Here is a 26,419-nt window from a genome sequence, read left to right on the forward strand (position 1 = left end):
ATTCATGAAACGTCATTTTTCCTTAGATCCCGCTATCAGACGCGATGAAGGCGAAAGCACGACTTACCATCGGTGGTGGTCGCGATTTCGACAATGGACGGGTAAGTGGCAATCGAATCTTTCATTAATATGTTCGCATACGCATATTCGCATACGATATCAGTAGAAATTATTTGGCAAGAGACGCTTCGATCAAACGTACCGCCGATCCAACAAAGACAAAAATATACAGTAATAGATGATGATTAACGATACTTGTTCAACATCATTTAAATTAATTTGCTCAATGATAAATGCATGTATCAAACTGTTTAGAAAACTAAACATACAAGTAGCATGTTTACTACAATATTTGTACATATTATGATAATAATAACAAAAATTACATACATAGTCTATCGAATGCGCTAATTTATACGGTCGTGCATTTAACATACATTGTAACGTTGCTATTAACTAGCTGAACATTACTACTTTAACATGCATTTGCGAATGTTCTCTGGAGATTAATTATTAAAATCTTCGCTGAATTAGGCAAAAAGTTTTTAATTTCGTAAAAAAGATACGCAGGTGCATAGTGTTCTCGGTCGGCGGCGGTGCGTCTCGTCGTGCAATTACTTCGGTCTCGAACCAAAGATATCGATGTATCATAAAACATATATACATTCGCAACAAGAGCATCGTACATTATACATACGCATATATATACATGAAACCTATATACTACATTATATCCATACATATAGATGAACAATATATAGAGTACGCTTGGCATGCAGTTAGCAGCGTAAACGTTTGACACACTCTCGTTAGTTACGTGGCCGGACTCGGCTCAACTCGGCTGCATTTAACGTCCCAGAGTTTCAGCCTCAGTCTCGAAGAGACCGATCGACCACAGAGGACTAAGACCGTTCGATATATTGACATACATATATTCTCTATATATGTATATACCTACATATGCGTACGTGCGTGCGATGTGCGGCTGGCTGGATGTATTGCGCTCTTTTTTTCTGTTTCTCTCGTATCTCTTTCTCTCTTTTTTACTTGACGAACGTACGGAGGGGGCGTACAAATTTGCTCGTTCGCGTTTGCGTTTCGTTCTACTTTGGGTTTTTGTCTCTAGTGGTACGGACTGCAGAGTTAGACGGAGGATGCATGCGCCTTTCCCGGGACCATATGTGAGTACTCTCGCCCTTAATTTTAATCGCATTTTACATTTATCTTGCTTTCTCCCAACTCTATTGCAGTCTTCCTCATTTTCTCATTCTCTTTCGCTTTCCGTGTTAAATGCTTCTGCACGATATAGCCGTGGTTTGTCTCACACATGCCATCACATGGAATGTTACCTCTGTCCTTTGACGAAGGATAAGCCGATGTCTGTCACACGCATACACAAATTTCTCTTTGCATATCTTTCTATACATATATAAATTATACTTAAAAAAAAAAATCTATAAAATTTATAATACATTTATATCGACACATTAAACAAATTGCACAGAACATATCGACCAATTAAGAATGTCCCATTAATATTGTTGACTTCCACATAAAAGTTTGCTTAAATACGCGTGTAAAGGAAAAGAAACAAAGACACGTAGGGACTTAAGAAAAATTTGAGATCTTCACCAAAGTTCCTGTTTTTTGTAATACTGATTCCTTTCACAGCGCGGGAAGAAACGAGTACTGGCTGCGGAGGTGCCAACATTGACTACGTTCGCGCCGAAGGTATGATTCTGAAGAGACCACGGTGCATCAAGAGCCGCACAGGAAATTTTTTGAAGATCTCTAATTTTCTTACGTTCCTACGTACATTGCTATGTCGATGTATGGATATATCTGCACGGTGTATCCTTTGCGCTCCTCTCAGAGTTGGATAGTATATCTATTTATATGCAAAAAGCTGCTTTCCTCTCAAATTTCTTCTCACCTCGCAGCTAATTAATAAAGACGTTTGATTTAATTTCCGATTTTAGCAATCTTCCGCAAATACTCGCCCATATTTGTTAGATTGATACAATTACTTTTAATAATAATTTAAAAATAAATTTTTAGATTTTAGAAGAAAACATTTTAAGGAAGATTGATAAAATTGACCAACAATTTTCAATATTTTAATACGAGTTAAATAAATATTATATAGTACTTTTAGATATAAATTTTAGATATAAATTCAAAATCTCCGTTTTTACGCGTCTGTTTCACTGACTTGTCTTGTGTGTACTGTCAAACTCGCATTCTCTATCCCATACTTTCCTCCACATTTATTCAATCCGTACTTCCTCTGTAGAATGCTCCTATTTTCCTCTTAGTGATTCACGTGCGCTTATTCGGCATGGCTTAAGCAAAAATGCACCGCGGCAAATGAGGAGTGATGCAGCATATTGCGTGACGCTTTTCATTATACAAAACTTATAAATAAGCGACAGACACATGCGTAATATCGAGGCCGTTTTTGTTCATTTTGTTTCCTTCGTGTCGACGTGGACATGTCTCCGATCGATCGTCGGTACGCGAAGCCCAAGGCAAACAAAAATCTTTATTTGCTGATATTATTAATGTTGCAAAACGTTATGGACGATATTCATAGTCCGATTTCATATTCAAGATCGTCTTGAGTCTGGTCATGGACAGTCTCAAGATTTCATTCAATTAATTAAATGACCACGGTGTCTCGAGATTGTATATTTAAAACAATCTCAAAAATAAGATTGGATTATGAATACTGCCCTGTGACGACAATATTGTTATAATTTTTTAATACGTTTTCGATCTCCGTTCGAATCAATTCAGAAGAAAATGTTAAAATAAAAAATTTTGTTGGAAAATTTGCATTAGCAACGATTGCTTTTGCAAACGCGGGAATAAAACGTCTGTATAATTGATTGAATTAGAGATCTATCGCGCAATTAAAATATTGCAAAACGTAGGGAAGAAATGGAATAATACAAGCCCTAATCACGTTAGAAAATCACACACCTGTAATTGTGCAATTTTCACGTAATTCTATTATAAATCACACACGAAATTTAGCCACATAATATTTTTATTGTCTCTTATCAATGTGCATGCCTGAGCTAGTATACCGATACACTGTTCAGTTTCAAAGTGTCTATGTGTTACCAATTTACAAAATTATTTTATTACTTGCATCAATTAAAGTTTATTAATTTATGATAATATATCGTTCTAATTATTGTCGGGAAAAAATTTAATGTTGAAAAAAATTAATTCAACATATTCAATATTTATTTCGAGTAAAAATTTGTTTACAATTTAAATAACCAACAACAAAAGAACAAGATGATGTTTCAAAAAATTAAAAGAAAGCTTAGATTTTTTAAATTTTATTTTATCTTCGAAATATTTTCTTAAACCTCGTGATAATTGAGAAACTGCGATAGTTATGGAAGGTTATTAGCTCAAGCGGGTCTAACGGTATCTAACTATCAACTTTGAAATTTCCAGTATTACGCACCAGCCAACGCGATTGGGAATACGGAGGGCGATCAGGTACACAGCAACACACATACCCAAGTGTAAACTGCTACCAGCAGGAAGACTCGAGCGATTCACCCGTTAATTCGCTGCCCACACCCCCGCCGCCACCGATGGTGGCACCCCCGCCGCCACCCCCGCAATCCAGGAGACCACGGAGGAACGTGACCTTCGCGGACTCGCCGCAGAAGAGCCCGAAGAAGACGAAGAGCCCGAAATACAAATTTCAGCGAAAGCTCAGCATCGCGGCTCTTGACATAGCGGTGCCATGGACACCGGCGTCCCCGCGACACTGGTCCGGCCTCAATGACAACAAACCGGAATACATCACCTAGACGCTAAAACCGACAAAGAAGCAATCGGCGTCCTTTCATCTTGAAGGCAATCTTAAATTGTCGGGGTATCGCTACAGTGCTCGAACACTGTCGAAGAAATTTTCCCCTTACGATTTTGTCCAGTAGTCGAATAATCCGAGCTCGAGTAATGAAGCAATTGAAACATGGAAGCACCGATATTTTTATAGAGCAATAATTATAAGATTCTAAGGAATTAAAAGAAGAAAAGTTGTCTCTTCGCTGTAACACTTTTAACGCAGCACCGGACATTTTGTATAGGTTTCAATAAACGACGCGTTATATTTATAAGATTTAGGAGAAGTTAAGAGACTAGTTCCTCTAATAAATATTGGAGAATACGATTATCTCTCAATAGAGTTATGCAAAGGGCAATTGGATTATCGACACGTTCGAATCGCGAAGAGTCGCATTACTCGAGTCTTTGAATTATTCGACGACCGATAGGCGGAGTCAGCATGCGAAGCAAAACCGCACATTGAAAACCTTACGTACCACCTATTCTCCTCTCCGCGGCTACTGTCTTCACCACTGAGGTCACGTGCTTTGAGGAATGTGCATTTAATTCGAAAAATTATCCACGAATCTTTCCTCTTTCGGAAAGTAGCAATGACACTACTGCCATTTTTTAAGGACGATAACGTTCCGAGGTTAATATTGGAATCTAAAAGTGTTTTATTATATTTTATTATTATTCCCATGTTATTAAAAATATACATCCTTTGGACTCTTTAATAATTACTATCAAGAGTAAAATAAAACGTAGAATAAAGTGGATCAGTGTAGAACATATACAATATATTACCGTGGGCTTCAGGTTTGAAGAGGGAGCAGCCACCCATTCTCCATAAATCGGCGAAAGTTCTTTCGCGGCGAACGTCGTCGTCCGAGAACATCGAAATATTTCTCGAGCTCCGAAGCTAACGACGGCGACAAGAACGGGGGCGAAAGTTCCTTTCGATCGAATCCTTTGTACATTGTAAATAACCGTGAAAGAATCAAATAAAAATCAAAAACGAATTTCACCAGTCGGCGACGGTAAGCTCGCTGCAATTGCGATAGTATGATGATGGTCCTGGGATGGGTGCATGTGCAACCAGCAAATCGAACAACACACTTACTGCCATAAGAGGAACGCGCGATTAAGGACAGCGTTCACCGGGTGGAAGTAGAAGATTCGCGGTGGCTAAAATCCGCCGTCGCGAGTCACTAGAAACGTCACGTGCCAAAAAAAAGACTGTCGATCGTGACGACGACACTACTATTATTCTTATTATTATTACTAGTTATTATGATTAATTATTATGAATTACGATTTACCGATTACCGTGTATAAGGGGGTAACTATTTTGTGCAATGCGAGAGTGGAGTCTGGCGCCGCAAACGGCGGAGTCACATGAGTTTTTTAACTGAAACAATGGGTGTGCAGTCGCACCGAATGCGTGAATGTGTTGCGAGCGAAATAGTATATATAATATATAAATATATATATAAATATAAATGCAAATATAAATATACATACTTATAGACGTTTATTGAGTGGGAGTGTGTGCGAGACGCGTGAATCATAGCGAAGTGCGTGTGGAACGTGTGGATTTAGGTTAATCGTGTAAACGCGTTATAAGTACCTAATAGTGCCAGATCGCGCCGATCTGGATCGATAGATGGACGCAAGTATCCCCGCTTCTCTCGTTTCGTGTTTTTTCTAACCGTCTTCAAAGCCGTCTCGCGATGGAACTTACCGTGCGTCGACGGATCGCCGCGATCTGGCCCGTGAAACGACGTTTACGGCCATGGTTTTCGTGCCAAGAGACGATATCTCCCGCCCGTATAGTCCGACGCTATCATTATCCACGACAGACGCATTATAAATGCACAGATGTGCATTCTTGAGACTGCCAGTTTGTAATTACGCGGGCCGTCTTTAAAACTTCATCGACCGGAGTTCGATGCTTGCGTCGCTTCAAACAACGTGCCACTTTATACGCGAAAAAAGATATTAGTTGACAAATTTAATAGCAATTTATAAAATACGTTTATACGATTGACGTTTATACAATTGACAGCTGTTTAAATAGCATTTAATAATTAAAAGCTGTCATGATTTGATATCATGTTATTCAATATTTAAAATATATTAATACTGACCTATTGATGTTTTTTATGTAAAGTTTCGCGTACTTTAACAGCCCAGGACGTTTAAAAAATTCAAAAAACCTGCAAAAGACCGAATTAACGCAAGCGTCCGCACAGATTGTATTAACGAATTAATTTTTATGTTAGTTACATTGGACAATACATTTATCGAAAGCTCAACAATTTAATGCATAAATTTTAACCACGAAATAAACGAAGCGAACTGTCGATACGATATAAGCTTAATCGATAATTAGAACTGTGCTGAATTTTAAAACGACTCGGGGACGCTTGCCGCATATAAAAATAACTGCAGACCGCCAATTTTATCTCGCCTCAGTGTCGGACGTGAAACGGCGGGGGAAATCGGTAGCCAAATTACGTGCCGCCACGTGTAAAGCTGAATTTCCTTTTTCCAAGGTGCGCTTTGCCCATACAAATATGCGATAAATCGCGAAGCAACGCGCATTTCCAGTTTCCCGTTGTAAATATCAAAGATTGAATTGCCAATTTAGCACGAAAGTGCTTTCACGTTGCATCTTGCGACTATTGAAAGTTTTCATTCGACCTACTCGTCGTTCCGTTTGGTGCATTCAATAAAAATAATCCTACAACAAAACATTAATTTCAAATTTTTTTTAAACGAGAAAACAATGTGCTTAAAAAGTTTGAAGGTAAATTCTATACGTTAATATTGTGACATGACGATATCAATTACCTCGACCTCAATTGTCCAGCACGAATTCAGTGCGAAACAACAAGAGTTCGAAAGTAATTTCGTATGACAAAATAATACGATCACGAAACAATAGAAATATAATGTCCTTCACTCTCGCAGGAAAGACTTTTACTCGTGGCGGCCGTCGAGAGCGATCAACCTATCATATCGTCAGACTTTCTTATTACGAATAATTGTTATCTATCACCGGATAATAAAGCGATAGATAATGCGTATATCGGGTATTAAGTCGTTAAAAAGAAACACAAGAATAATGATAAACGTCGTGCATGATAATGTTACGAGGAGAAGTTCGGAAGGAATCGAGCGTCGAGCGAAAATGAAAACCTTCCCAAGACTATGTCGAAATACCCAGTGTGATTGACTGACAAGTGTACATCGCGCAATCGATAGCACGTTAGAGCGACGACGTACGTGCGAGTGATTTAAGATAATCGAACAAAATCGTCGACGCGTCTTGCGAACGCGACGCGTCCCGATCGTCCGTTACCGTTAACGTTTCTCGTGTTGATGTTCATCGTGACACTTTTTCTATCCCCGAGCTCACTACGGAAAAAAACCGACGAACAAGTCGACGAAGCAATGTAACAATCCGCGCGCACGCAACCGCTCGCGAGAATATCTAGTAAAACGGATATATCTAACGCAAAAAGATCGGTTTCGCTGAAGTATCTAAAAATTTAGCTGGATCGAGATCTAAAAGTAACTTTGTTGGATTAAAATAATTATGTAGGACGCTCAAGCACGATTAATAATGATGCGAAAAGTTTCTAGCACCTACCTCGAGGGTCCCATATAATTATACTGATGGTTTTACAAAAATATTTTCAGATTTGCATCTGGTTAAATTTTTTAGATACTTTAGCGCAAAATCGTTCTTTCCGTGAAGCAAAAATCCCCCTCGTCCTCCTCGGTCGCAGAAACTCGATGCACCTCTCCGACGGATGGTTTTACGTTTCCGAACATCTTGGATTTCGATTGGATCACGTAGTGAACTATACGTCAAAGTGAACTGATTTAGTTCTGCTAATCCAATAGAACTTTAATAATTGATGTTTAAGTGCTGCATTTGCACGCCCACGTTGAGCCGGATTATCGTCCGAGGGAAAGGTGTAGAGGGCAATTTTGCGTTTTCGTATGTAACTACTTACGTTTACATGTGTAACTGTGTGATTACATGTCGCTCCGGAGCGGGAGCGGGAAATTTCGGACCTTTCGCAACACCCAACCGATTAATCTCCATTTTTATACGTCACGACAACCAAACAATCATCTCATTTTGCTCGGCGTACTTACCGCAATATGCTCATCGTTATTCCGACAAAGTGTCCATTTCGCGAAAATGGCTCTCCTGCGACAACTTCTTGGGGCGAAATGTCCAATTTCAAAGAATGAATTTTTCACGTCGAGCAGAATGTCTGTAGATATCCGCGTAACACACAAGGAAACATGTTTCTGAACTTGCACAGACAAGCGCAGCGTTGACACGTGTAAATGGAACGAGACCGCGCGAGAAAATCAGTATTTCCACAGCAAAAGAAGGAGAGAACAGAAAAAATAGCGTCTTCCAGTTTGCGCTTTCATTCATCGCTGCATTCCACTTACGCTTGTACCTTCGATTCAATCCTTCGTTATCCCCCCGTGCCATCCCGTGGCGTGATACGATCGACTCCCTTGTAAACCATTGTATACCAATCAAATTTGTCACAATACAGGATCGTTTATTTAAATGTAACATGTAACATATGCAAACCCAACCCGGTTTATATTTTCTTTTTTCTTTTCACAAAACGAAAGGTAAGTGCTGTACATTTACAATTTCACTCTTGCTAACAAATCGTTCTGCACGAGGCTATAATCAGAAAAATAATTAATCCTTGTTAGATAAAAAAATTAATTCGTGTACGTTACAAAATATAAGCTATAAAATCAGTAATATCGTATTTTATCTTGTGTCGCCATTTATTAAAAGGCATTTTCTGACAAGTCAGAGAATTCCACTACGACCTGCACCAGCAAAGCGCTTTATGAAATAATGCATTATCATACCGGCCATTAATCATATAGCCTTGTCTCGCAATCGGCTTCGCACTTTATACAATTCATCACAGTATACAAACTAACATGATAGCAATTACGTTTCGTCATTGCAAAATTAGAAACATTAACTTGAATGATAATTTCAAGTTATCAGCAAGTCCGCATTTCAAATCATTTTTAATCAATGATTGGCTCCGATTTCTATTTGCAATAGATAATTATGCGACTATCTTAAATTAATTACAGAATCGCATTTAATTTGATTCATGCGTATAAAACTATTATATTTTAACATTTTACTCGCTGTCTTGATATCTAAATTAAATTTGGATATTGATCATTATAATAATTTCATAATTCTTAGGGCTGTAAATCGGTCACTAAAATCAATGTCTTTTTTAGCAAAAGAATTATAACATGTAAATATATTTCATAAAATAACGAGGATTGTTTTTATAATGTAATCTCAAGTATAATCGAATATCGTTATTCATCATTTTTATAAAATTCAAAAAAGTTGAATATTTTCTATGAAATCAAGTCGCATTGGTATGCTAACCGGGTGACCTTATTCTTGAAAAGCGTTCTAAAAAGTTCAGCAGAAGCGATCAAACCCTTTACGGTAAGGATTCCGCAGAAATACCGCTTCATGTTTCCCAGATAATTTTCTTTGCCCGATCTTTGCTCGAGCTCGCGAGACTGAAGGCAGTAAAGATTCCGGCGATGTCGTCGGTTCGATGCATTTGCATTCGAATTATTTCAGTAAAATGGTTAGTGATCGATGGGTCCGCCGCTTCATCGTTGAACCGGATACGAACTGATTCGCTCCTGCCTCATTCAAATGCTAATATCGCGCTTTCGATCGATGGTAACCAATCGCGAGTCGGATCTGCCCTCGAGATTTTTTATATATGCGCTGCACGACACGATCATCGATAAACATCAGTCGCGATAATTTAAATCACTCGGATGTAATTTGTCGATCGCCTGCTCGAATTTCCACACCGCAGAATAATAAAAGGTATTAATTATGAAGCTGCATTTATAAGAAATGAGATTGTATGCGTTATAAATATAATTCATGTTAAGTGAATATTAAACTGCACTTTTTATTGTCGTTATTAAACAGCAATATTGATATATCACTAATTATTTACTGTATTATTTAAGAAATTAGTTGAAATTGTAATTTAAAAATATACGTAAGTAATAGTATAAGAAATGACATGGTTATCGCGATAAAAATCTATAAATAGATCAAACTACCAGATATGTTTATATATAAAATACATTTTGTTTGATACCAAATATCGATTGCAATAAAACAAAATAAATTACAATAAAAAATTCTACACAAAAAACTGAAATGTTTATATAATTTTTTTGTGACAAAATATTATTAATCAAGATATAGATATACATTTATCAAATAAAAAATCATTAAACATTTAATATATTTATATATTAATAATTTTGCCAGTGCATATTGTCAGTAATCTGAGAAAAAATAAATAGATAAATAAAATAAAATATTAAAGTATGGCTTTTTAATTTCAAATTTTTGTAATTAGCAATTTATGTCTCAGAGAATATTTATACCACCAGAATATTTATTATTAAATAATTTAAAAAAAAATAAAAAAAATAAATAAAATAAATTCTCATATTATAAAGAAATTGTTTAAAAATTGTTCATCTAAAAATCTAATCAATTTAAAGATCGATATAAAAATCTTTAGATAACAAGTGTGAAAAAGCAACTTATGTTGCTCTGGGATTCTGGGGTAAACGGAAAATGCTTGATCGAAACGCTATCGAAAACAACTGACATCTTATAGTTCCCTTCAGAGATGCTCGTATAATCTCACTCGATTATCGCCAAGCCGCCAAATACCATGTTGGCAGCAGGGCGATCACGAAGGCACAATACCCGGAGTTCCTTTGTCGACGATGCTGATCAGACGTTGTTCGAACCATCTATCGCCACGAAAATTCAGCGCTTGCGCAATCGCGTTGTTTATATCACCGAGCAAGAGGAAGGGTATGAAGCGCGGGATGGACAGAGAGAAAGGGATGAAGAGAGAGGCGTCGATCAACCATGCAAGCGGATGGTGGATAGTAGATCCGAGAGAGAGAGAGAGAGAGAAAGAGAGAGAAAGGAGAAGTAGCGAGAGTACGAGGCAGTGTGGATGCTAAATATAGGCAGGGTTGCCAGGTTGCAGAAACAGCCGCCGCCCCTTTGAGTACTGGGACCAGTTGGTTCAGCCCGGGGGGGTTGCGGGAACGACGAGAGGGCGCGGGACAGGGGATGCAAGGTCGCGTCATTGATCGTGGGAGGAAGGGGTGGCGACGTGACGCTCCTAGTGACGTCATAGCTTGCTCCAACAGCCCCTCTGACTACCCGCGGGCGCCCTCTTGTTCGCCAACTCTGGGCCGGGCCGCGACTTACTGCCCCGTTTGTTGCCTCGCCCTGATACCCAGCCTTCCGTGCGCTCACTATCTTTTCTCGCTTCGCCGATACCCCGCATCAAAGTGTTTTTTTTTTTTTTTTTTTTTTTTCTTTAGGCGAGACCCTCCGGTCTCTTTTCACGCGTTCTCGTTGTGCCACCCAAAGGATATTTCAGATAAACGTAAATAAGGCTGATTGTATCGCGTTCATTTAGCCAAGATCCAAAATTGAACGATTACTCTTTCTCCTCTTCTCGGATCACGTGTAATTTCATTTTATGCCACTTTCATGCCAGAAGAATTTCACGCATAATCCCTTTCACGTCGCTTCTTGTGTTACGTTACTAAAATATGAACGTAGATCTAGTCAGGCCCTGCAATCCGAGCGAGATAAACCGTGAGTGGTGTGTTCGAATCATTCGTCATCCGTACCCTCGGCGATTTCATGTACGAGGAGTAAAGAGTAAGTTGATCCGCGCAGGGGTTGACGTGTCGCGATGTATATAAAGTAATGGAATCTCAAGAGGTGAAATGTTAACGCACGCTCGAGGATAGGAAAGCGGGACGCAGGATGAGGGAGGTGAGCGCGAGTTGCGATCTCCCATTGCGCGCGTATAACGCGTAGCTTTTCCGCAGATAGTTTTGGATTCCCCGGCAGGCTCGCCGGCTCGCTCGTTCCTCTCTGTGACGGGTATAAATTATGCCGGTGGCCTATTTACATGGCTGCCACCGTGCCTAACCCAACACGGCTGCTCTTCACGGCAGAGATACGTACTTACACATACGTGTAGCCGTCTGCATTCAAAGCACACATTTGATGGTGACAAACAAAGGAAATAGACAAAAGACGTGTTTCTTCGCTGAATCTTTCCCGAGCAAAGATCAAACAGAGAGAAAAGAAAACGAGGAATAAAGTACGTGAATAGAACAGCGGCGGTCGTATTCCTGAATACTTGCTAATTCTGACGTCAATTTAACAATAATTTTATGCAATCGATAACTGCACAGTTAGAAATGCAATAGGGAACAAAAGGATTTTTGTATGAAAGATTTAAGATGAAAGCTTAGCGGAACATTATTATTCAATTAACTAAATCTCTAGTTTTCTCTCTCTCTCTCTCTCTCTCTCTCTCTCTCTCAACAAGATTTAAAGATTAACTGTGAATGATTAAAAAGTTATTAAAAAAACATGATATTAAGATACATTTTCATTAACTAAAGATTAATTATAAATTAATGGAAAACTTTTTGAAATCAGTCATTCTAACATATTTATGTAGGAAGAAAGGAAGATGTATAATAAAAAAAAAGAAGTAGGTAAAGGAAAAGACGAAGGCAAAGTTCACGTGAAATAATAAGAAGAGAAAAGATGGGGAGAGCGGTACGTGGTATAAGGAGACAAGAGATATGCATAGTACGCAAAAAGAATAGAACACGAGAAGAGCGGCGCGTCTACGCCAAGAGCGCAGGACCGGGAGAAGGTTTATATGAGAGGAGATAGCGGAAGAATAATGCATTCCAATAGGTCCCTGTCTCAATTTGCATCAAACTGTCGTTACTTGCCTCGCGCGATCTTTGTCGGATTAAATTAAAAGTATTGCGTTCGCGGAAAGTTCCGAGAAACCAATTAAAGTACCGGAGCCAAGTACTCGATCGCGCGGAATATCCGGCTGCATGCAGTGAGCCTGGCATATTATTGGTTTTAATAAGGACAAGTCGAGGGAACAAGTGAGAAAAAACGACGAATGCGCGTCCAGAGCCGCGAGGACAAAGTGGAGGAAGGAAGAGTAAGTTTTATAAAATTCGCGGATCTGCTTCCGCGTTTAATTTTTATTCTCTTCTCTTCCGCGCTTTTCTTATAATACAATACATCTTACGACTTGCTACAGCAGCGGGTAGAACAAAAGTACGTACGAAACTTTGAATTCGCTGGTATTCCCTGGACCAATTACGAGGTAAAGTGTCAAATGGAATATTCAAGAGACCAACTATCTGCTTGTCTGAGAGGCGAGTTATTTATGACAGACGAAGTCAAAGACAATGGCGAACAAGACGAAAACTAATGGGGAGCTAGGGAAACATTTACATTGTAATTGAATTATCATTCGTTATCGCCTGAATAAAATGGCCGTATTGTGAGGTGAAAAGAGAGCGACGGTATACGCGCAATTACGGACGCGGCATGAATGCTAGATTAAAATTCAGTAAAAAGCATGAGTCTGGCCGAGTAAAAAGTTAATTCTCCCGTCCAGCAGTCACTTGATAAACGCGAGCTATTTTGATATCGCAGCATTCGCCATCGATTAAAGATTTTATCGATATGTATAAATTTGTAAAACATTTTGCAATTTAAATGCACGTATCCGAACACATATTCAAACGCGTAGTAAAGACTGTAATATACAAAATGTCAATATTTCATAAAGAAAACTTTTTTAAAGAATGTCAAGAGAGTATATATCAAATATATAATAGTGCATGTATCACGTACAAATGTGAAAGCAGAAATTGTAATGTTTTCAACTACTAAAAAGTTAAGAAAAAGGGCAGAGGGTGTCAGATGGTGACATTAAGGTTGATTCATTTTTTTCTAATTTTTGTGATAATGTAAAAATAAAAATGTTACAGTATGACAAAAAATATGAATTGTTGTACATGTTTTTAACCGCATAAGATTGTGATTTTATTAAAAAGGTGAAAATATTTACTGTAATTACGTCATTTCTCATAAACAAGCTTATAAATAAAAAATTACATACGTGTGAGTGCAGCCAAAACACATTTCTTGTTATAATATATACTTTTGAACAGATTAAAATCAAACTTTATCTATCAAAGATTATTTATTATTATCTAAAGTAGTCATTTGTTAACTTAAAAAAATTAATTGTTAACGTAGAAAAATTAACAATTCTTTGCCCCCTACTTGTAATTTATTCCTTACGAAATAATATGGAATTGAGTTGACAAACGCAGTTAAGTTGAAAGACTGTTAGCTTTATTACTAGTAAATTTTATAAACGCGTGTAATTGCTTCGAGATAAGATAATTCTATACCAATTAAAAATTATTTTCTTTTTAAAAGACTGAATTTTTTTATTCTCCACAAGAATGAAAAGATTTTCTTTTAATTTAAATTATATTTCATTCTTACTTAAATACTAAAAATACGAAGAAGGAATGTTTCCCTTTGTATTTCTCTTCTCTGTATATCTAAAAACAAAAAAGATGTTACACAGTAATTTAATATAACAACACTATGTAAATGCGAGCAACAATTCGTCACTTATCTGTTGTCCAAACGCTTAAATATACTACACTCGAAGTTTATTACGAGTGACGGAAGTACCGTCAGAGATGAAAGAAGGGATGAACACACGTCCCGTTTGATCATGGCGCTTGGCCCATTGAATTAATTACAGTTAATTGGCAATTACCTCGTTGCGCCTTCTCATAGTACGGTGGAATGACGTTGCAGCGGAAAATATATTTTCGGCGGGACGCGATCGTGCACTTGACGTGGCTCGCGATCCACCTCGTATCTCACATTTTGCGGCATAATTTAATATCGCGCAATAGCGTCGCTTCGGCATATGGCAGGAATAGAATAAGAATGCATTGCACAGCCGAGAACTGAATATTTATCCTATGTATCGCAAAATTGCGCACCATTGTGCAACGATAACATATTTGAATTACAATTCATATTTCATCGTATTATTAATTGCAATAAAAACCGCCAACTAATTAACGCGAAATATCGTTCTCCATGAAATGCTAAATGTAAATTTTGTATAGAAATGTCTGCGGAGCTTGTCGAATGTTTAATTGCATTAAATGAAAGCAACAATTTTCGCGTTAATGAAACTGGAAAACTTCTGAAAGTGGAAATACAGAGAAACCAAAGAGGACTCGAAAACGGACGCCAACAAAGCTTTTGTCAATATTGTGAGCACTTCCATCGCTACTCGTTATATCCTTTTCAATTTTGTATCATTGTATGTGACTCGAATTAAATTCTTAGCATTAACAAATTACGTATATAAAGAGATTTGTAGCATTTAAGGAAGTATAAAAGAAAAAAGTATTAAAAAAATAGCATATCTGTGTCTATTTATCTATATTGCAAACAATATATACTCATTGGCAGTGTATTATGAGTACATATATTTACGTCATATTAGATATACAAAATATAAAATATAAATAAATGTTAATATAAATAAACATATAAGGCCATGTTTCGATATACACTGCTGGTACTGAAAATCTATAGTTTACGTTATATAAAGTATAGATTTTTAGTTTAGCCGGAATACAGCCTAAATATGTGCAGTATGTGAAAAATGTAATTAAAAAAAAAAAAATAAAATAAATAACTAATGCAGTTTCTCTAATAAAATGATTTCCGCGCAAAATTGAAGTAGAAATATACGTGATTATATTGTTGATACTCTCTTTATCCTCTTTCTGCAAAATGCAAATAAATGCTATTTTTCTAACATGGATGAAAAATGTATTTTTACTTCTATGTTTATAATTGTAACACGTACTTTTTGTTGTCTTTTGCACCATTCCGTACATCCAGTTTTATATAATCGTACGATATTTTTTACTTTTTGCTTGATACATATTTGATACATTTACGTAATTAGAATATAAAAAAAAAATAACTTAACGCTTCGAATTTATATACATTAACAGAGAGTAATGAAGGTATTTGTACATACACGATCAACCTGATTCAATTGATGATAAGCATTATGACTTCCGATTTATACTGTCAGAGAACTGCAGGTATATGTGATCTAATTTACGGTTGGTGAACGGTTGCGCACACGATAAACAACGTTACCAATTAAACAGACAATCTCAAGATCTCTCGAGTATTAATCAATTACGGCTGAATGAGGCATATTTTCGCTCGAGGTATTCGCGAGTGAATCACAAAGAATTTATCTGGATGGCCGCATGAGAACGCGCGGCTGACAGTCTGAATATTCGAATTAGCCTTTTCAAGAACCAATTGACCCGTTAATTAATTACGTGCGTTCCTGTCGTCCGCGTCACACCGTGATACGAGGGGGAGCGTACATATACGTGTATGATGCACTTGCACGCTATTCCCGACTGGATCGCACAAAGCTCATCTCGATCGATTTGACAATTTCACGCTACACCGGAAGCCAGATTAAATTCCAATTAATCGACCTCATGCCGGACAGCACCATTCCTATAACTTTTTTGCGACTCAATTCTTTACGCTTTCGATGCTAGACCGTATTCGTTCATCTGCCATTGAAAACTCTACACGTCTCCAAGTGTATATACATGCAGAAACATTGCATGCACATGCACACGTTTAATTGATATGCACAGAAGCCCGTCTTGCGATACATGAAGCTCGCGTACGCGAACGAGCTTCGTAATACACGCAAATTAACGAAACGTCCGGCATATAAATGCGCTAACATCGTTATAACTATACGCGAAAGTAATAAATGCAAGTAACACGTTGCAATTACACTCTACTTTCATCTTGATTGTCGGGAACCTGAAAAATGCAACTTTGCGTGCCGCAGTGAAAAAAAAAAAAAAAAGATTAAGATCGCGCGAATACGGACATTACTTAAGCGCATTGCGCACACGGCACGGCGTTCATCCGCGTCCTTCGTTCGATTCCTCGGGCGTGAGTAAGATTACAATTTAACGAGAGTGAGACGATAAGCAATTGGACCATAGATGTTGCGGATGTTCCTGGATCGGCGAAAATTTTACGAGCCCGCAGTGACGGTTTACGATTTCCCGATTATCTCTAGGATTTTGATGGGGTCTCGTTTCAATCGATAGGTCGTGTTCACTCGCACGTGTCCCCTTAATGTCCCCTTGAGCCACTGTAAACCGCGTGTTTGCCCGTTACGGACAACAGCGAGACGAGAATCGGGGCTCGCTCACGAGCCGCGTGACGCAAAAGCTGCGTCGAATTCGGAAAACGGACATTATCCGCGCGACTTTACGATCGTTATACGACTCTGTTTCTCTCTCGAGATTAGTATTTGCAGCGAAACGGACGATGCGAACGACTTGCCGACACGAAGCGACGTATATACCCGCGCGTGAGAGCGAGCCCAGCTTTCGTCCAACATTCGTGACAAGCTGCGTGTCGAATATGAAGAAAATACAGTGCGGAGAAAACTATTCCGCGCGTGCAACACGAGCGTGGATGTAAGTGCGCGCTGCCGTGTGTGTGACAACTTTTAATTAAGTTTTAATTAACTCAACGTAGCACGATTTTTACGCGAGGCAATAAAGTCGTATCGCGAATCACACCGGGTCAAGGCTCGAGAGATGTCTTTTTCCCGCACTTCTCGCAGGACCGCTCGCAGCGTCGATTGTTCGCGCCCTTTGTTGGGCGACGTCACGTTATTCTACTTTTATGTAGGACGAGAACCATTACATATATTTTAACTTTAATTGCTACACTACGTAAAACGATGTATGTAGCGAAAAATATTTCTCGATTTAAACCGCAGTGGAAATAGCCTGCGGAAGAATTAAAATCTCTAGTTACAATATAGTTGCTTGAATGACGTTTTAAAAACGCATCAAATAAAATATTCAGAATGAGGATTCGTGTTTTAAAACCAGGGCGATTCGATAATCATTTTTCGATCAGAGAACAGAGACTGCTCAGCTAATTTACGTGAAACTTAATTTAAAATGCAAATATTAATTGAAGCAGCAATACACTTTTGTTTGGATACACCTTTTTACAAAATTGATGTTAACATATTAGCAATACACAAGTTTGCAAAAATATTTAGAAACATAGCAGTTGCTCTTAATTAATACCAGCAATGTCGATACATTTTATTATAAAATATATTTATTAGTGATACGTACCTTTCTCGCAATTTATGTATAATCTTTGTTAAAAAATCAATTATTAAACAAAAATATGCAATGCACAAGATAATCATAGAACATGTGCTCAAGTTACTACATTGAAATATCAATTACAAATGTAAGTCATGAATATCAAACGAACTCTTAAATTAAATCGTGTCTTAAAACCTATTTTATCTGAATTTCTTAGCAGAAATGGAATTAGAAATACAGATATAAATTAATTTTAATACAATTTTAATTTTTCGTCTCCTCTTAACTTTAATTTCCACTTCTTGGTAATAAAACTCGTGCTTTTAAATACAAACTTTCTTTTATTTTGTGGAAATAAAAATATTGTGAATATTTTACTAGAATATCTCACAGAAAATAAAAATTGTTGCAAAAATAAATATAATATTACATATGTCGGTGAATAACTTTTTATTTAAAATATTTTAATTACTCTGTGAAGTACAATTTCTAGGCAAAAAGAATAAAAGTACTTCTAGATTAAATAAAGGATTAAATGCCTAAAGAGCACTTGAAATTAACAAAAAAAAAAATCACATTTAATCCGAATAAAATATATTAAGTAATAAGCAAAATTAAAGAATAATCTTCTAGTAAAAAAAATTTCTTTCATTTCTCTAATCGAGTTGGTTGTAAAAATTACTCGCATTTGTCGCTAACTGGACTCCAATATCCCGGAGAAACACGAATTTGCGGAATCGAGTAATACCTACACCTGCGTGAGCGCCGAACAAAACGCAAACTTTCGATTGAGTCTGGAAAGTCGCCCGCAGCTACAGGGCGGAAGTAAAGCGTCCCCAAGGGTTCCGCCGACGAACGTGGCGGATCGAGAGAAACCCGCAAGGGAGAAGAAGGGAAGAGGCTTAAATCAATTCGGCGCATTCACGCTGGAATACCCAGTAGGTATATTATGTACCTATTATCGAGGAAAGGCAATCCACCGCGAATATCGTCGACTCCGTGAACGGTAGCGGAAGCCCGATTTCCCTAATCGAGTAGTAGTTAGTTAACTCCACGTTCCACCTTCGTTGCATAAATTTTCACGGGCTCGCGTTCACCCAGAAATTTAGTCTGCAAGCTAATTTTTGCAGCACTCCATTGTTTGCCATCGTTCACGCGACCTCGCGCTGCTCTAATTCGCGCGAAAGTGCGAAAACTCTCTCGGTTGCGTACCCGAATAATGCGCAGTTATGCAATTCATGCGCGTAGAAAATTATTAGGCGCGGTCGGAAAAGGGGCGCGTTAATAAATATCAAGCCGGAAGAGTCGACGGCGGGTCATTCGTCAAAAGTGAAATCCACGAGCGATAATGTGCCACGGCGGATATACACCCGCGCAGTAAACAAAAAGTCAGATGAATGTTGAAATGAAAATGTAAACACTTTCCGAGATATGGAAAGATATATGATCAACAACATGGTTATAGAATGCTGCTTCCTTCCTCTTCGCTGACACGGATTTCCTAACATCGAGAAATCTTAATGCTTCCCATGTACCATTTACCGAAATATTCAACAGAAGAGAAATAGCTTCTGCATATCATAAATGTTATATTCCACTATGACGTAGGGCAGCTATAATGGAGTCGACCTAATTGTTTACTCCATTAAAACAAAATTTAAAAAAAAACTGTAACTTTTGCTTAATAATAAATGTACTCGAGAACATACATCACATGTATCAGGTTTAATGCGAAGGTAAATAATGCATTTAACGTCGCTTTTTGAACATACATTCAAATGTGACACAAATGAAGGAAAACCTACGCAGATTCTAGAAAGATGAAGCTTTCATAAAATCATACAGTAGAGAAAACTCATACATCACATGCAAATTTCTACTTTGAATAAATTCAACTACAAGTTGAAGCGAAAGTGCTATATCTAAAAGAAGTTTGACTGATCGTATCTTTGAGATTTACCCATAAATTTATCTATGAACTCTAACATTTCTACTGGTATCGAAAAGATTAATGATGTCTGGAATTATCTCTGCGTATCCTCTAGCTCCGAATTTATTTATTTTTTTCCCTTTTACTTTTGAATAAGATAAAAAGGTGGAATTTAATCTCGTAAAAAAAGTAAAAATTCTGAAATGTCATCCGCAAGATGTGAAAAAGGGGATAGCATCGACATTGGCGGACGGGCTTAAATACCAGTCGTAAATCAGATCTTTGCGGAATCCTCGTGAGGATATTAATGACACGCGCCAAAAAGCGCAATGGGTTGCCACTGAGTGACCTGAGCGAAATCTGCTAACGTTAAATTATAACACACATAAGTTATACGGTGATACAGAGGGGGAAAAATGGTTTGCAGCGTGACCGCCAAGTCATTAATATTACACTCGCGTTACCGACTGTTACGGTGAAAAGAGATACATATATGAAAACTAATGTTTAAATGAGTCGAATAATCCGGTTGGAAATTTGAATTACATCTTATTGAATCGTAATGAAACTTTATTACATACGGGTCCAGATTTAATTAAATTTTATAGACATATAATCCCCATTTGCATTAACGTGCTTCATTGCGCTTCGTATAGTTATATTGACAGTTTACTTTCATATAAATATATTAAATTCCCAAATAGATGTTGGTATATTTTATACTTTATCAGAATTACATTCAAATTATTTTCGTATAAATGCATGCACCAGCCAAATACAAATTTGACCGGTATATTCATTTATATAATTAATAGCGATAAATACAGAATTGCATGTTGTAATGACGCAGAATCCGCGGAGCGTTCCACGGCGCAGAGAGCAAACTAAAATCTATCTTCTAAAATCTTGGCACGCCGATAACGTCGCTATATGTCTCGTTGCAGATGATGAAGGAACCATATGCGAACATCAAAAACACATCGGGCCGCATCGTAGGATCGCAATGATTGAATAATAAATGTCGAGAGTGAGTATCGAGACATCGGCGAGTGGTCGCAGATGCGCTAAGCGCACGATACACTTTACTGCACTGCGGTCCTGCGATCGTAGATGCGACACGTGTTCATACGTCTAAGCCACGCATAATATCGCATACGTGCCATAAAATGTTTACTCTCGAGTATTTCGTTTCCAACGTGACGACGTCGTCGCAATTCGCATATCGCGACAGTGTCGAGAGACGAGACTTTTCAGATCACCTCGACAGATCACGGCGACGCAGCTCGTCGAGTACGATCGTTCTCTCTGCCCGTGAAGCACCAATTTGCATACCGCGATACGTCGGTGATATCCCATAATTTGTCGCAGTCTTCGTGACGAATTTGCGCGCAAGCAGGGCGTGTATCTTGACGGTACGGTTTAGTACGATTGAACGATTGCTTTTAATCGTATGTTGCACGCCGCAAATTTATCGAATGTGATTTATTGATTACGCAGATTGGTAAATGCGATAGTGCAACAATAACAGTCGCAACAGTAAAGACAATAGTCAATCGAGATTTCAGTTTAAAAAATAGAACAGAAGGGAACGTAAGATTTGTCTGCGTTGTAATCTACCAGTTTTTTTTCTGAGTTTCCTTTTTTATCAATCTATTCCAGAGTCTGATTAAAATATAAATAAACTTAATGTAAGAAAGACAAATTGAAATATTATGGGTCTGAAGTTAAGATAACAGCATAAATAGAGACGCAATTTGTTTACGTTTTGAATGTAATCATCATAAAATATGAAATATAAATCAAAGTAATATTTAAATTGTCAAAAGATCCGTTTTTCAGTCCGGAAGTTGCCCGGACATTGTAAGAATGCCCGAGCCATTCAACTCGCCCTTAAAATGCACCCAAGCGATCATTCTCCATTCGATTGTGCGCATACATTCGGATTTGCGTAACGCTTGCAATGCGGCTGTACCAAACATTCCTATTCGCTAACACTATTATATGCGTCGAACGGTATACGATTACATTTGTAACAATTATTCTGCACCCTATTATTAACCCCCATTCAGTACTGAAAAAGCAATATAAAATAACAACCAATTACATACGCAACATAACTATTAAAGAAACAAAAATATATTTTGTAACAAAAAAAACCTGCATGTAAACATAATTGATATTGGCAAGCATGTAATAAAAAAAGTGATTAAAAAATTTCTAAATAAAAAAATAACCTTTAAAAAACATCTAAAAACAATTGTAGAAGAAATAAATCAGCTTTATGTAGATCTTTATATATCTTAAATATATTGCAAGTGCCACTTGATACCCTAATACAGTATTGCACAGAATCTAATGGACAGTTCGATAACTATTAAGGTACAGTATTTCTGTGTAGAATAAAAGTAGTACGATTAATAGCTGCACGAAAGGCCAAAAGGCAGGAAATAACCGTGAAATGTTGGGATGATCGGCGGAAGAAAAGGGCTCGGGAGAAGCTAAAGGCAATACGTAGAGACGTAAAATAGCATAATCGCGTACGCGAAGTAACGTAAAACGAGTATAGGAGTCACCTGGCAAATAAGAGTCACGCAAGGATACGCCGCAGTGCAGCACGCAACGAGGTTAGTATGCGTAGGTATACGAACGTGTCTGTGATAGTCCGCAGGCATTTTCGCAGAAAGCAATTTTGCGACAGGTACGCGTAAATCAAATTGGCTATATTTTTGTCATTAAAAAAAAAAAAAAAAAAATCTGTATTTTTTCGAAACTATAATACAAGACTATAATACAAAACTTGAAAAGAGTTTGTAAATAAATTCTTAATAAATTAAAAAATCTTTTCAGCGTTTACAACTGAATTATTAAGTGACAATTAAATTAACTAAATATACGATGTAATGAATGAAAAAACAGATTTTTAAAAAGAAGATTTTGTCTTCTAATATGCAAACATTAGTTACTTTTACTTTTTTTTCAATCTTTAAATACTAAATTTTATAAAATATTTCAAAAGCTTCGAAACATTGTAAAGACAATTTTTTCATTTTACCTTTTCGTCAAAGCGTAAATTATAAAACTGTACTGCTTTAATTGTTGGAAATAAAAAAATCACCGCTGACATATTTATACATATCTAACTACCCAAAATTACACACAATTATTGCTTTTACTTTTTTTTTAATGTTTAAATGCTAAATTATATAAAATATTTTAAAAACTTCAGAACAATCTAACGACAATTTTTTCATTTTAGCTTTTCGTCAAAGCGTAAATTATAAAACTGTACTGCTTTAATTGTTGGAAATAAAAAATCATCGCTGAGACATTACACAAAATCACAAATTAATGAATTTTCGATAAAGATTGCAAGTTAGTCCTGACATATTTATACATATCTAACTACCCAAAATTACACAAAATTATTGCTTGACTTCCTTGTCATTGATGACTGAAACGGTTAAGATCGTTCAAGCAGACGAAGGTCGAGTCGTCGAAGACGAGGTTGCGGCGAGAAGTGCAAAGCGGCGGGACGTGCGGAGGGTTGGTTTGCCTTATCGGGCGAACCGACGAGCCATGAAATCGATAGCTCGATACTTTGCGCCGTCGCGCACGGCCTCGTTCCACCGTAAAATCTTCCTAACGAGTTTCTGCGTTTTCTGAGAGTCGGCGCGCGATCCATCGCGAACGCTTTGGCGCTGATATTACAAAACAGAAGCAGGCAAAGGATACAACAATGGTATACCGGTCGTAGAACCGCCAGTATTCTCATGAAAAAGAGAGTTGCCTGTTTCAACGTCTTGGCATTCACAGTCTTTGAGATGGAAACAAATTGAAAATTAAAGAGCTCCGCTGAATCAAGTTGTAAACGTAAATAAATAACAAAGGCTTTAAATAATTTCAAGTAAGCTATACTCAAATGGATGGAAATTACGTTTCGCTAAGGTATTTGATGAAAATTAAAAGGTTGCGAAAATATGTGGCACGTAATAAAGTTATCGTTACAAAAACGAAAAAAAATCAACTTGAAATTGAACTGCCGTGGGCTCTAAGAGCTAGCTGCATCAATATTTGCGCTACGCAAGGTACACGACGATGTAGTTCTTAGAGCCAGAAAATTTTAGTTCGATGTTTCTACAGATATCAGATTCTTCTGTACATATGATTATCACGAATATGTAAATGAACACGTAATGAAACGGTGATAAAAGTGTAATTATTACTTTTCAGCGGAAGTTAATTTGTTACAAAAGTTAATTATAAAATCCAAGGTTTCTCGATAATGGCAAATAAAAAAATTCAAGCGTACCACGCCAGAGTTTCTCGAGTGGGCAACAGTATTTTCATAAGGACTTACCGCTCGCTCTTTTACAAACTCAGAGGAATTTTAACTCGGCGACGGGTAAAAGCTTATGTTTGATAACTTCTTCATATTCTATTCGTCTCGAACGAAAAGCTCGAACGAAGAGTTCGTTTTCTCAAATATCATCCAACCTTGAGCCTCGTCATATTTCGGCTTCCAACGAGGCAAACATTTTATATATAAAATCTCAATTGGCTCGCGGAAGGGTACGGAATTTGTTCGCCGCGTTTTCAATTTCCTGTTATACGAAAGCCCGAATTCCGGAGGTAGGGGGGAAGAGAAAGAGAGAGGCTATGGGCGAAAGAAAGGAATCAGGCTTGATAATCGTTCGAAATCTTGATTGTCTAGAAAATTGCGATCATCTACTTCCGATGATAATGCCGCGGCGACTTCGATAATGCCGTAAGAAGCACGCTACCTGTCGAGCGAGCCCTCATCGATAAGACATCTCGATAGGCTGACGCGATAGCACGGCGCCACCACCGTTTACAATCAGATGTTTCACGGCGTTTCGATAAGCTTCGCCAGACAACGATACCCTTGAGAAGGCTCCGAGCTTGTATTTCACAGTGTCATCAGAATCTATCGCATTAAATTTGTGAGAAATTGACAAATGATGTTGATACATCTAACGATAGAGCACGTAAATAGCTTAGGGAAAACACGCACGCGTTCTGTGTAAAATCGTTGACAAACTTGGATTACGCGTGTCACGTGAAACTGTGATTTCGATAAATAATCGGTAAGCCGAATTAATAATCTTCCTTCTATTGCTCACACACCCTTTGCGTGCTTCGCTAGCATAAATCTTCTTTGAAAGCTCTCGTCCTTTTTTTCATTAACGGCACGTAACTCCCGCCTTTCAACAGTGCATCGTTAATCGCGTTCAGCAAACGTTTTGCTGGCAGCCAGTGGCAAAAGGGAGATTTGGGACAAGTATCGGGCTGGGATTGCAGCTGGCTTTTGTTCGTTCGCGCAAACGCGCCTAAGCCTCCGCAGGCACGTATATACACAAATGAATCCTAATCGCGAATATCCGCCGCCAGTTACACATATCTCTGACGCATGTGCATCGTCTGTCATGTATATGACCATACATACATACATTCTGAAAAGGTACGTACAAGATGACCTGAAATTAGCATACAAAGAGAGATAATGACGCATTGAAATTAAATGTAATCTAAACAAGAATCGCACATCAGAAAAAAAGTTTGCAAATCACCTACAATACGATTTTATTGAACGGAATAACAATAAACCAGCAACGTTACTGTGCGTCGTGTAATTTTTTAAACCTTCTTGTACCATTTTTATAACTTCTGTAACATCAAATTTCTAAATTTATTCTTTTATGAAGAAAAAAAGAGAAAAAATATTAATAATTTTGAAATATAGCGAACAATCGCATTTTTACATTGTCAATTTTTCTTTAAACAAAATAAAGCATACACGCACGATCCCGAGAATAGAAGAACACTCCAAAGCGTATTTGAAAGTTGATAATCTTGTCCAGTGCGCGTTACGAAACTTTTCTTGTTATATGTGACTGTTCTTGAACTAAGCTCGAGAAAGTTTCTCCAACAAAACATCAAATCTGAAATTTGGCTCTCGCAACATCCTTCCCAGAACCCCGTTCACTCGTGTAATCTTATTTTCTCCCATTTCTTACTCGGCCGCACATCAGCTCCGTGCACAATACGGCTGCCGTACCGTATATATCACATGGCACAATAGAATACCGCGGTGCACCACTGTGCTAGAGGAAAGGAACATCGATTGTGTTAGCGCAGCCTTAATTCTTTTCTAGCTCGCTCGCCGTCGGTCGCACGTCCACGGGACGGCGCGGCGGCGGAAGAAGAACCGCGAAAGGCGGCCGAGGGAGCTAACGAAAGGCAAGAAGGGAAAAAGCTGGCGAACAGCCAGGCCTGTTGAACGCCACGCCCTGGGGAAAGAATAGCGAACGAAAGGGGGAATACGTGATAGGTTGGCTAAGGGAGGAAAATCATCGCTACAATTCGGACCAGGTG

At 37.9% G+C, this 26,419-nt stretch overlaps 2 protein-coding genes across 5 annotated transcripts in view; one reads left to right on the forward strand and one right to left on the reverse strand.

Annotated features, from left to right (window-relative positions):
* The window catches only part of LOC105194444 (glutamate receptor 1), a 211,217-nt gene extending 207,443 nt beyond the window's left edge, over positions 1-3,774 (forward strand). Inside the window, exons 18-21 of one of the 4 annotated variants that reach the window (XR_005575617.1) lie at positions 27-101; positions 1,127-1,181; positions 1,672-1,731; positions 3,472-3,571. Coding sequence is in view for 3 of the 4 variants with exons in the window: in XM_039453919.1 (XP_039309853.1) it covers positions 27-101; positions 1,672-1,731; positions 3,472-3,546 (210 nt within the window). In the remaining variant the exon portion in view is untranslated. Of the gene's footprint in view, positions 1-26; positions 102-1,126; positions 1,182-1,671; positions 1,732-3,471 lie in introns of all 4 variants that reach the window. The other 3 variants (XM_039453919.1, XM_026137209.2, XM_026137208.2) reach the window with 3 other exon arrangements.
* LOC120358723 (twist-related protein 1-like) overlaps positions 1-26,419 on the reverse strand; it is a 142,973-nt gene that overhangs the window by 53,072 nt on the left and 63,482 nt on the right. The gene's annotated exons all lie outside the window — the stretch shown is intronic.

This window comes from Solenopsis invicta, chromosome 9, assembly GCF_016802725.1.
Source record: "Solenopsis invicta isolate M01_SB chromosome 9, UNIL_Sinv_3.0, whole genome shotgun sequence".
Taxonomy (NCBI): domain Eukaryota; kingdom Metazoa; phylum Arthropoda; class Insecta; order Hymenoptera; family Formicidae; genus Solenopsis; species Solenopsis invicta.